At 42.5% G+C, this 12,835-nt stretch overlaps 1 protein-coding gene across 1 annotated transcript; it reads right to left on the minus strand.

Moving 5' to 3' along the window:
* Positions 1-8,946: 8,946 nt before the first annotated feature.
* On the minus strand, positions 8,947-12,467 carry POP4 (POP4 homolog, ribonuclease P/MRP subunit). Its single transcript, XM_071567432.1, has 7 exons — positions 12,446-12,467; positions 11,924-11,976; positions 11,287-11,510; positions 10,541-10,618; positions 10,271-10,332; positions 9,829-9,930; positions 8,947-9,333 (listed from the first exon to the last, which is right to left on the minus strand). The coding sequence occupies exons 1-7, from the start codon at positions 12,450-12,452 to the stop codon at positions 9,197-9,199; spliced, it is 663 nt and encodes a 220-aa protein (XP_071423533.1). The 5' UTR covers positions 12,453-12,467; the 3' UTR covers positions 8,947-9,196.
* Between the last annotated feature and the right edge of the window lie 368 nt (positions 12,468-12,835).

A 12,835-nucleotide genomic window follows, 5' to 3' on the forward strand; every position in this document is an offset into this window, starting at 1 on the left:
CAACAAAGGAAAGCCTTAACAGGCTTTAATACCTTTAGTGAAGAGTTTCTCTTCCTGTCTGATGTATGTCATTTCACAAAGGCTCTTTTCATCTTGATTCCCACTGTGGACATGGCTGGATGCAGGGGATAAGGGACAGGGTTTAGCAGAGTTGCTCTCACTTGTCTGGCTTTGTCCCACCACCCCATGTGAAGCTGCAGGGGGTCAGCAATGGTCCCCTCCTGCCCTGCCTATGGAGCAGCTGCTGCTGGCACAGGATGCACTGGACAGTGGGTGGGGTCTGCTTCAAAACCAACTTGCCAAAAAAGGCCCAAACAAAAAGTGGGAGATGCTCTACCATGGCTGGTGTTGTGTTTTGGGTGTGTGTGTGTGTGTATGTGGTTTTTTGGCATTCATTTGTTTCTTTGGGGTTTTGTTGTGTTGCTTTATTATTTTGTTATTGGTTTTGGTGGGATTTTTGGGGTTTTTTTTTGTTTGTTTGGGGTTTTTTGGCAAGTAGGTTTTAAGGCAGCACAGAGGGTTTATTTATTTATTCAGTAGAGTCAGAAAAAGCAACCATGCCCCACTTTGTGTATCCAGGGACTCTGGGCAGCAGCATCCTGCTGGGGTAGGCAAAGGCACACCTGGGTCACATCAAATACCTGGCCTACTCTGATTGCAGCAGTGCTGAAAGGTTTGCAGAGCACAAACCTTGCCTGTTCTCTCATCTGAACACATATTTTTAAGCTTTAGGACACAGAATAAACATGATATTATATCTGCATCATTTGGCCTTTTAAGAAGATGAGGAGTTAGGAGTCTTACGTTGATGATTCTGGGATATTTATGGGTCCCTTTAAGAGTATATCCTTTCATGAAGGAGATGAAAAGTGTGATATTTTAGCAGCTGGAAATGCCTGGCTTAGTTTGGTTCTGTTTCCCGATTTCATTTTGACGTGGTAGGCAATTTAGACAATATATTTGCAGCAAGGAAAATGGAGTTGTTATGGAAACATCCGAGCGAGGCAGCTGACATGGGGTAACGCATGCACCAGATTAGCTGTACACACAGACGCAGGAAAAACAGCAAGTTCATGTAAGGTAAGGGAGCAGTTTCTAGGCACTGTCTGCTTTCATGTTTTTTTCTGGCAGAATAGGAAAAAAAATCACTTTAAAAGTGTGAGCATGTGGCTCCATCTTCTGGTACCAAAGCAAAATGTGTTACTCTGGATATAGATTGAGGTGAGGTTTCTGTATCACTTCTGTGTTAGCTGCAACAAAAGCAACAACAAAACAGAAGAAAAAAATTAATAATAATAAAATACATGTGCCCTGGGGTCAAGCTACAGGTTATTAATGTAGTTTTCCTGAAGCTGCTGATGCAGGAAGGATTTCTGATTTTTTTAAATTGTCACATTTTGTAGATTTTAGGAACAGAAGTAGCTGTAGCAAAGTAGATTTTTAGTGGGTTAATATTTCTAGCAGCTTAAGTTTAACGTCTTTCTATAGCTACCCCTGTCCCAGAACAGGGAGCTAAAATTCTTTAGCTGTTTAGTCTCTGTTTCAAGGTACAAGATTGAAGGGTATCAGAAGAAGACATAAACATGGGGCAGAGTGACCCAGAACACTGGAAACCCTCCAAGAGCCCTTTGTATGCTGAACAAGAGGAGGCTGATGAAAAGGGGGTCTCATCGACCCCAGACCCAAATCCTAGGCGGGTGGGACTGGGGCGGGACAGAGGTGGAACTGGAAATGTGTAAAGTGATGATTGGATGGATCATATTATAAAAGCAATGGAAATTAAAGCTTGCCCACACGCGCTTCGATGTATTCCTGGGCAAGCCTAGGTGCTCATTAAAATAACTACCCTTTATCTTATCTCCTACTAAAACTTTGGCTTGGGGTCTTTTTTACAGACTTTTAAGGCATCATTGCAAACCATTCTGCTGCATGGGAAGGAAGCTGCTTTTGAAACTTTCCCTTTGACATGTAGCCAGCCCCCAGAGTGGCTTGTCTTCTAAAGCACAGCACTGCTCTCCTGTATGAAATCAGTGTTTGATCAGAGCCTGGGCCATACCAGTGAAGTTTGATGCCCGTGTGGGAGCTGTTATTGCCTCCTGTTTACAGCAGTAGGATGTTTGTCTTTGTTTTCCTCTGCAACAATATCTTTGGCAAAGCAGCTGAATTTCATGATGCATCCTCGTGGAAATGTTGGCTGGGTAGAAATAGGCATGGATGGTTCTTGGAGGTAGACTGCCAGAAGTCCAAAGAAAATAAAGCTGTTTTATGACTTCACCAAACAGTGAATGTTGTTACAGTGCATAATGCGCATGCTTAATTGAGCTTGATTACTCAATCTGTTCACCTTAGTAACTCATTTTCGTTTAATCAGAAATAAGTCATTGTTCAAAACCAGGAGGTGTTATTCTCTGAGTAAGCCTTGGGTTTTCTAAATAATCCTAAAGAATTGTCCCATCTTTGTTGCCTTAAAAAAACCCTAAAAGCAATACAACAAAACAAAACCAAAGGTAATTATCTTGAGATGTTGTTATACTAAAAGTGTTTGCAAGTTATTGCAAATAGGAACTATTGCTCTCTAAATGCAAAATTAAAAACATGGACTATGGGTTTTACCCATTTTATTTCTATATATGTATGTAAGTACATCCTTTTTGCCCCCTGGATAGTGGGCCCAGGCTAAAAGGACCTGATACTCTTTGTGTAAAGCACTAGTTTTCAGTCCAGCTACTGCATGGCTGAACTAGGACAATGAAGGGAATATAAATGTAATGCCCCCCTGCTTCTGCCCATACTTGTGCCACTCTAACATCACTAACACAAGTGATGATGTATTTGCATGCACCACTTATTCATGGCGAGGGTTGTGTGGGGACCTGTTTTGGAAAGAGTGTGTTCATGTCAGTCCAGCTCCTGATGGCAGGGAATCATATCACAAAAATCATTCCTAAAGTAAGGCCTAGCCAGGGCTTCCCATCATGATCTGCAGCAAGGCTGTGGGTCAAAACTAGAGGTGGAATTAGCATCTGCTCCTCACTGTGTTGCTTTTAGGGCCCCCCACAGAGGGAAGCATTTTAAATGTCCGCAAGCTGTGCTGGTAAAATACAATTGCATCTTCCACAGCTTGTGTTTAGGGTTTCTAACCTGTCCCTGCAGTCAGGGTACTTGACTTGCCCTTGGCACCACCTGAGGTTTTCTCCCAAGGCTGTGTCCAGTTCCTCCACTGTTTTTTCCTCCTCCCTATAGTTAACCTTCAGCTTCCTCCTGTTTCGTTGGTGATTCCAAGCTCTAATTTTTAAAGCCTCTGTCTCTCTGCATATCCTGTTGATTATTCTAAAGGGATCCATTCACCTTTCTGAAAGATGTCACAAGGGTAGCACCTTTCACCAACACTAACAGTAAATAAATACTACAGACCTCTTTTATTAGGAAGTACAAACCCACAACAAATCCTGCCCAGAGTGTGTTTGTTAAATCAGATCTTTTGCAGACATCTGGAGATTGTGTTTGCAAATCCCCAGCCAGCTTGTTTTGTAGTCATTGTTACCATAATTCAGGTTAATGTTGTTGCCACTTTTTACTTGCTAAAACACATGTGGTGCTTTATTGCTGAAAAAAAAAGTAGCTGCCTTGGAACAGAAGTTCTTTTAAAACCCTTCCTGAAAGTTTGGTGTTTGGAGAAGCAAATGTCAAATCGATTGTCCTAGCTTTGAATTGCCATTCTGAAAATGCAGCTGTGAAAAGAGATTACTCAGGTACTGCAATGGGGGACACGTAAGCATCTAGATTGAGAATTATATACCAATAGAGACTTAAAATAACAAGCGGAACAAGCAAACTTTTAGCTTTTCCTGCAAAGATTTGCTTAAAAAATATTAGATCCCAAGTGAGAATGCTCATGCCAAGTTTTAAATCTCATTTGAATTTTTATAGCTGTTATAATCTCTGATATATAACTTTGGAAATAGGGTCTCATAACAGAAATGCCGAGTCCCTTGACTATTGCCTCGCAAAAAGGGTTGCTGTAATAGGCTACAATTGTGAGACAAGTTTGCAAGGCTGTCTTATGTCTGCATATCATCATTCAAATGGGTCTAAGCTGGGCTCTTCACATTATTTGAGGTTATTTGTGTGTATGTGATCAGCATGTGCAGCTGTTCCAGTAATGTCACCCCTCTAAGTATAACAGTTACAACCCTGCATATCCTTATCCACTGAAATGTTGCCCCAGGGAGAGGCTTGGAGCTTGGACATGCTGTCATGAAAAGTAAGGAAGAGATTGTTTTCTTTTTTGCTGTCCTTATTCTTCTGTATTTCTGCACAGATGAAATGGAGGTTCCCAAGGAGCCAAAAGGATTCCACTTGCCAGTGCTCTTTTCCTTCTCATTATCATACACTTGCAATCAAACTCTAATTTTTGAAATAAAAAACCTGCAGGATTCTTTATTGGGACTATTAAACCTTCAATCTTCATTATTTAGGACGGCTACTTACCTTTTACTCAATGAAGCCATAATGCAACAGCTCCTATAAAAACTATCGAAATGGCTACTGTGGCAGTGAGTAGATTTTCCTCCGTGTAAAATAATCTTCTGTGAGTAAGACATAACTATCATTCACATTAATTAGGCAGCTGTATAATGGGGTGTTCAATAGCTATTACATCATTTAAATTCTTCAGTGAGCACCTCAACCACCCAAGAACTATCCAGCTGAACATTTCTGAGTCCATAATTTTGAAATAATCCTTTAGAGGAAGAATATGCAAGGCAGAGTGTTGCAGACAATTTCACAAAAAAGAAATTATTCAGATTCATGGGATTATTTTAACATTACAAGAAGTGCATAATCCTGTTTTTCCCTTCCTCCCAGAATAATAGTGCTATGCAGTGGAGTATATTTTGGGGCTTATACTCTGTGCACACTAGAAAAAGTCCAAGGAGCTTGTTGTCAGAGGTGTGTGTTGGCACCTGGACCCACACACAACTTTGCCCTGGGATCCCAGACCTCGAGCCTCAGCTGAGAAGCCCCAGCTCAGTCAAGTGAGGGCAGTCATGCTTGAGGGTTTGTTTGTGAAGCCTTTTGCCTTTAACAAGCATATGAGGACTTGATAATTTATATTGAATTTTGGTTATTGACTTAAAATTTTTGAGGTGAAGCCAAAGCCTTTTGATATAATAAATAATATTTAGCTATATTATTATGCATTTTTGAATCTTTTAAGATTAGTTCCTCAGTCAAAAGTATGCACATAGAAAGTAGAGATTATTCTGACAGCTGGAAGAAATAAGACCGAATTTATTAACTAATACATCAGGAAGGGATTTCAGATTAACAGGCCTATATTGCAGATCTTTAATGTGCTGTTCAGCTGCCTATGGAAGGGGGTGGGTATTACAAGATTGGTCAGTGCTTGAAAGGATTTGGAAATAACATGTTTTAAAACAGTATGGTTTGGCAATGCTTAGGTGCTATGGGAGTAGTTCTTAGCAGAAGGAAGAAAAGCAATAGCCTCAAAATAGGCTAAGGAGCAGGGCAGGATGGACTGTGAAGTTTAGGCTGTGCCTTTTCCTATCAGTTATGTTATTTCCCCTCTTTTTCCCTCTTTTCAATGGCCCTAAGGTACTGTATTTTATCTGACTAATTATATAAAGCAGCATAGAGTTCTCTTAACAGGGAGAGCTCTTAATTCTGTATTTAATGTTGCTGGTTCTCTGTAGTTGTCCATAATCCCTGTCCATCAGGCAGAGTGTGCAGAGGTTGGTGTCCAAGCCCATCTGCAGGTAGGGTGCCAGGTCCTGTTTGTTCTGCAGCCCAGGAGGTCTGGGTTTGCCAGAGGTAACTGCTCCTCTCAGCAGCACTGGATGCTTGATCCCGTTTTTCACATTTGCTCATTTAATTGCATTAAACCAGCACACTGAGGGAAATTTCTGCCTTACCAAAATAATACATTTTCATTACACATTGTAGGTAAGTGACTTAGTTACCATAGGAATTACAGAATTAAGGGGAAGGGGAGAATGGTCTGGATCAGAACATTACACTCTCTCTTATGCTTCTCTAAAACATTGTGTGGCTTGAATAAATAGTTAACATCAGCTACGTGCTGCTGTTATTTCAGTGATTTAATATGAGTTTCTCAAGGAGACTCTCAGAAGGTTTTTGGGGGTTTCCACTGTATTGCTATGTAATCTTTTAGAGGAAGTATTAAAAAAGCCCCCTCAAAAATAGAATAGTCTGTGTGTTTCTTGGATGTGACTCAGTTTTAATTTCAAACATTTTCTACAATGAATCATTTTGAGGTTTTAACAGAAATTATGGGATTTTTGTTTGTTTTTCCATTCTTATTTAAGTGTTCAAAATTTAGTGACTAAATTGTTTACAATTGTGTAAGTTCATATTGGTTATAAATATATGCACAGTAATAGGAAAGCAGAAATGTGTGTAAGGTAGTGAGACATCATCATTCATTATTTTCTCCTTAGTTTTTTCTTTAGTGAGAGTTTAGGTATAAAAATCATTCCAAAAACGTGTCTCTGCTGAGTGCAATTCAGAGTGGAACATATGAAGGAAGAAGCCTATTAGAGACAGCTGTGATTAGTTCTCCAATTTTCCAATATTAAATCCATTAAGTATTTACTGTCTCAGCTAATGAAGAGGTGGGGAATGGCCATGAATCGGCAGGGCAGGACTGGGAGCCGTCATTCTCATGTTTCCCAGTTTCTGAGGCAGTTCCTTGGCAAGCAGTGGAGAATGTGATGTGTTCTGGGGACAGGTGACCCCAGAGCCAGGTCCTGGAGCGGGTGGGACAGGGGTTGTCTCAATTTGCTGGTGGGTGAACAGTGATCCCAGTGGCCTGTGGGAGCCATTCAGCTGGAGTGATTTATGGGGCTGCTTGGAACACCCTTGAGCCATTGCAAAAAGGCTTTTCAGGTGATTTACCAGCTGCAATAACGGACTCTTCAACTTGTGGGCTGTTCAGCTCTTGTTATTCTTCATTTGTCATCTGTCTTTCTGTGCCACTACCCTGATTACCTTGAGGAGCCCCTTGAAAATCTCCTGGGCACTCTCCACTGTAAATAAGGAAAGCTTTGCTCTTATTTATTGCCAGGGACTGCTGCAGCATTGGGCGTTTTTGGTTGCTGAAATAGTTTAAAAAATGGAAGTGCCAGTAGCTATGGGAAGTTGCATCATGTTCATCTATGTGTCCATATGGTAGAATGTGTTTTGTCCTTCACAGCACAATGAAATGTGATTGTGCCTAATTCCAATTTGTATGGTGTTCCCATTAATGTCTCTTTAAGGCATCCATTAAAGGTCCCTAACGTTAATTAACCAGCCTATGACAATAAAGTTCTATTAGCTTCCCCCTATTAATTTAATATTATAGGCATTTAACAGATGTCTTAATTAGGTGTTACACTGAAGGCTGTGAGCAAAATTAAAATTGGGTCATTGTCCTGAAAGTTTCTGCTATGATTTATGTTTTTTATCTCTTTGTTTTTTTCATCTGACCTCTTATAGGAAACCAAGAGATTTAATTTCAGAGAACAATGAAAGAGTAATGGGTACAAGATAGAATAACAACTTGGGCCTAACAGCTTCAACACATCTTGTTCTTCCTTCACAGCTAGAAATTCTCATTGATATGAAATAACTGCATTTCCCTGTCTAAAATAGCTGGCAAAAACAGTTTTACCCATCTCGGGGCAGCACTCCACATAATTGCAAAAAAAATTTATTTCTGTACCAACTGCTTTTATTTCCTGATTTCAAAGGGTCTGTTCTTGTAAACCAGTATAGCCCTTGCTGTGACTTCAGCTGGCCAGAGTCTGGTTCAGTGCTGGTGAACCTGGGGTGTGTCTGAGAGCTCGTTCCAGGGAGATGCAGCTCTCCTGTAACCTCTCCCAGCAACAGGTCCAGAAAGGAAGTAGGAACTTTGGAAAAGAGTTAGGTTTGCTTTTGTAAAAAAAAACTGCATTTTTTTTTTATTTTTGTAGGACTGGGGTTGGAGGTGGCAATGATCTTTGGCTCTTTCCCTGTGCCCTGCAGTGAAGTTTTTAACCAGAGTTTTACTCAGCTTTGGGGTGTGATGTATGTGAGGAACAGCTGTGTTCTCTTTAAAGAAATTACCCTGGTTGGCTATAAATGCTTGGGGACAGGGAAGAACTTTTCCTAGATACAGGTCTTTCCTTTGATCTTGACATTGAAAGCTGAAAACCACATTTATAACAAACACCACAGAAGCACTTTTTTATATGAGAAAAAAGTTAAGTGCTCTAAATACAGGGGTCACTTCCACATCTGAAAACAAGTCACATGTGCCCAGTCAATGAGATTGTAATGTGGGCAATGAAAAAAGCAAGTATGCAGCAAAAAATCCAAAAAGGGGCTGAGGATACATGAAGCACAATAGGTTTGTGGGCAGAGGTTAAATATTCATCAGGCAATTCTGTGGGTAATTGAAGTACAAGATTGAATGGGGGCTACTTCTATCTTTCAATTTCTAGCTTCAACTGCTTCCTTCTTACGTGCTGTGCTGCGTTCCCTGCACTCTGGCAGGACAATATGTATTTACTAATATAGACATATCTGATTCAACCTTAAAGTTGTAGGGTATTAGTGAGCACAGGGAAGCAAACAGCTTGCAGGCCTGCACGACATATTCAGTGTCATTATATATACCTGTTACGTGTAACATTAAGCACAGGGAAGGAGGTATTCAAGCTGAAACAACTTACTTGTGCTTGCAGCAGGCAAAGGTGTTAATGTTGGCCCAGGAACAACGATTATAAAGAGCAGTTGTCATCACCTGCAGTCTCACTGCAAGCAGGAACAGGCAGCTAAAGCCCAATTTATACAGAAGGCAACAATAACATTTATCAGAGTTACAAGATGTAATTTCTGTTGTGCAAATTTACAATTGTAAATTGAAACAGAAGTCAGGTAATCAATACTAATCATACAAGTTTAATAAAAGTCAGAATATTATATACAAATAACAAAACAGAAATGCCAACTCCAACAGTCTGAGAAACTGCTTAAAGACAACAAATACTGCTCATTCTATAAGAATGAGAATTAAATGCTTTAAAAACATTTCAGATGGCCGGTCCATTTTCCATCTGCCAGAAAACCTGCTCCTAAAAGGCAGGAAAACAGCAGACATTTCTATTAATACTTCTGATTTTCCATGAAACTACAGGTCAATGGTTCCTTTCAACTTGAACTTCTTTGCAGATCGCTCACTTGCTCTCAGCAGGAATTTGCTTCCATAGATGTAGGAAGTGAATCCATCAATCTCCAAGCTAAATACGTTGTTCAGTTTGGGAACAACTGAAAATGAAAAAGGAAACAAACTGACTAAAATGGGCTAATGTAAATCCCTGTTATGAAAACATACTGATGTATCAGGGGATGTTATTCACCCACAGACTTGAGGTTTGCCACCTTTCAAGGCTTTTATTTACTTTAGCAAGAGAAGAAAAATAACCCAAACTTCGAAATGTAACTGCAATTAACAAAGTCAGTCTTCTTTCAGGAGCACACAGTTAAGTGTTGCAGAGAACATCTAATGTGTACCAGATGAATGAGCCATAGGCATAATCACGTTGGGTTCACTGGAAATGCATTTTATTTTTACTTGTTCATTTCTAATCAGATGCCTTTTTGGTAAGATATTGGGCTGTTGGGTGGTCAGTAAAGACATTGACTTCTGCAATTCTATGCACATAAACCAGTGTACTCAGAGGTGCAAGATGAACAGTGTGTTTAGGAAATTCTCAATGACTCAAGTTGTGAAAAGCCCTGGAAAAGAATGTCTTTCTATACCTTTTAATTTGTCCTCTTTAGTGATAATTTTGAAGATATGTTTAAACTCCTGCAGAATGATTCCTGTTATCCCAACGTAAGAGGGGCACTTTGACTTTGTGACTGAAAGAACAGAAATATGTATTAGAAAATTTCAGATACAGTTTATTTGCTTTTCTCCTGTTGCCTCATGATTTTATACATTAGTTTGCAGTATCCTGAAATAATTCACTTACAGTAATCACTGGAAAAACAAGTAGTGAACCTTCACAAGTAACACCACGGTTTTCATAGCAGTTGAAAAGTCATTAGATTTTGAGGACAGAAATAATCCATCAATGTTTGATCTTAACTATGTGATTTTTCAGTTAATGATACTTAAAGGAATTAAAAATAACCACCTGAACTACAGGAGCATCTACTTAATTTCAGATGATGTTATAAAAGCAAACAAAGAGAATACCTGTAACAATAGCTCCATGGAGATCAGCTTTCAGCAGTTTGCCCTGGATCATATGGGGTTGCCTTGAGGAAGAGAGTGGGATGAGAGAAGAGGGAAAAAAATCCTATGGAAAGTCAGATTTACAAAATGTGATCACTGTAATCATGGTCAAAGCTTATAGAAAAATACATATCCTTATCAATTAACCACAGTGTTTCAAGCAGTAACTCAGTAAACCTGGAAGTATCTATTAAATTAAAACCACATTAATTTTAAAATACATCAACTTACGCATCTGGTTTGAGGCCGTGGCACAGGTCTCTGATGTATTGCTTCCAGAGCTCATGGAGTGGCAGGAAGATGGAATATCTGCAGTAAAAGAGACAAAAAACACTATATAAAACTTAGTTACAAAAATCCTACTAGTTGACTACTGAAGTAATTGATTACTGAAGTAATCAACAGACTATTTCCAACAGAGTCAAGACTGACACCTATTAGTTACATAATCTGCTCTCAATTTACCCTGTAAGGTGACCCACTCCAAACAGATGATTCACTTTATAAAACAAGCACCAAGTATGCTCTTCTCTCTACCAACCCACAGCAGTGATGTGTTTTACTGGATCAGACCACACCTAAGACTGAAGAGATTTCTACTCCTTTACCTCCCCACTTACTCCATGTTACCATGAGCAGGGGCTTCACTTACTATGTATTAGTTTGAGGGATCCTATGTAGAATTTTGACTCTCTGGTGACAGATAGTCCAACTTTAAAAAGTGAGATCAGAGGTGATTGTATCTGGGTTTGATTTAGTGTTATATTTAGGTATACAAAAGGAAAGAGAACTATTAACAAATAGGAATAAACCTTCCAACTATCCAGACAACAGAACTGTTTTCTCAGGGTGAAATGCCACAAGCATCATCTCAGACTGACTTTACACACTGAAGGGTTCCTATCCACACATGCTGCTGCTGTTCCTTTTGATGTACTTCCACTTTCCCTACACACAAAAGACATTCAAGGTCTTACCTTTGCTGTTCGGGTTCAATTTCAAACAGGCGCAGCTCCCGCCTCTGCTTGGCAGTAAAACCTTTTGTCTTCTTCCTCTTCTGCTTGGCCTTTTTTTTTGGGTAATGTTCAAGAACTACAGCTTTCCGAGTCAGCATATCCTGGATAGTGTCATCGTTCACCTGGGGCATGCTGCGCTTCAGGAGGGCGTGCACAAACGCCTTGGCCTCCTCTGAGCCCTGAGGCTGAACACGTGGTAAAGGAGACTTTAAAACACTTGAATTAAATTAGAACTCGCTGCTCACCAGTGGTTTTACCAACTTGACAACATCTCCATGGGAATGGGAAATCAGGGACACTGAACGGAGGTGGTGCAGTGCCAAAGCCTCATGCAGTGCCAAGGTGGGCACAGCCTGGGCTCGGCTCTGTCCTCGCTGCTGCACTCACGTGTCCACTTGGGAGGAAATGCCCATTTTGCATCTCGTTTGAAACACGGTGTTCAAACGGTAAAGCCGAGCAGGACATGCAGGGGGAACCCGGGATTAACCCACCCCCGTCCCTTCGGTCCCTAACGGGGGTTTGTTCGCAAGGATATGAGCAGGACTCGGCAGGGGCCCCGCGGGCGGGTCCCGCTGCTCCCGGGGCCGCCCCTCCGTACCTGTATGGGCAGGTCCCCACTGTCCTCGGGCGGCAGCGTCCGGTACAGCAGCTCTGCGGGCACGGCGGGGTCAGGGCCGGGCCCGGGCCCTCCGTTATCGCTCGCCCTCCACCACCCACCGTCCCTCACTTCCCCCTCCCTCACACCCTCCATCCCAAACATGCTCCATCTCTCATCCTCCATCGCCCCCGCTCCTCGACCCCCGTCCCTCCCTTCACCGCTCACCCTCGACCCCTCTCATTCCATCCCTCACCCTCCATCGCTCGCCTTCCATCACCCCGCGTCCTTCTCCCTCCATCCCTCACCTTCCATAGTTCCCTGTTCTCAACACCCGTCCCTCTCCCTCCACCGCTGGTCCCCAATCTGTGTCACCGTCCCCCAGTCCCCGTGTCCCTCTCCCTCCACCGCTGGCCCTCAATCCCTGTGTCCCCGTTCCCCAAGTCACCGTCCCTAATCCCTGGCCCCCGTCCCCCAATCCCTGGCCCCCCGTCCCTCACTCCGCCGCTCTCCCCCGTCCCTCACCCTCCATGGCGGTCGCGGCGCTGCCGGCGCGGGGCGATGACGTACTGCGCCTGCGCACAGCGCCGCTCTCCCCCCGGCCGCAAGGCGGCGCCACCGCTCGCTGGACGCGCTGGGCTTGGTGATCGAACCCACCGGGAATACAGCGGAATACACCGGGATACAGCGGGAATATAGCCGGAACACACCGGGAATGCGCCGGGAACAAACAGGAACGGCGCCTTTCTGGCGTTATTGTGGGCGAAAGGACCCGCCGGCAGCGCCCGGGCTGTGCGGAGCTCTCAGGGCCGCGGGCAGGTGCTGGAGCAGGAGGGGGCTCAGCCCTCGGGCCCGGCCCGGCACAACGAGCGGGGCAGAGGGAGGGGAAAACAACCAACCTTCTCATCAAACGGG

Source organism: Pithys albifrons, chromosome 12 (assembly GCF_047495875.1).
Source record: "Pithys albifrons albifrons isolate INPA30051 chromosome 12, PitAlb_v1, whole genome shotgun sequence".
Classification (NCBI taxonomy): Eukaryota; Metazoa; Chordata; class Aves; order Passeriformes; family Thamnophilidae; genus Pithys; species Pithys albifrons.

What these genes read in the sequence shown, in the direction of transcription:
- POP4 (XM_071567432.1), bottom strand. An exon ending in ATTGAACCCGAACAGCAAAG is followed by an intron (nt 10,619 to 11,286) that starts GTAAGACCTTGA and finishes CTTTTACTGCAG; the next exon opens with ATATTCCATCTTCCTGCCAC. An exon ending in CCATGGAGCTATTGTTACAG is followed by an intron (nt 9,931 to 10,270) that starts GTATTCTCTTTG and finishes CTGTTCTTTCAG; the next exon opens with TCACAAAGTCAAAGTGCCCC.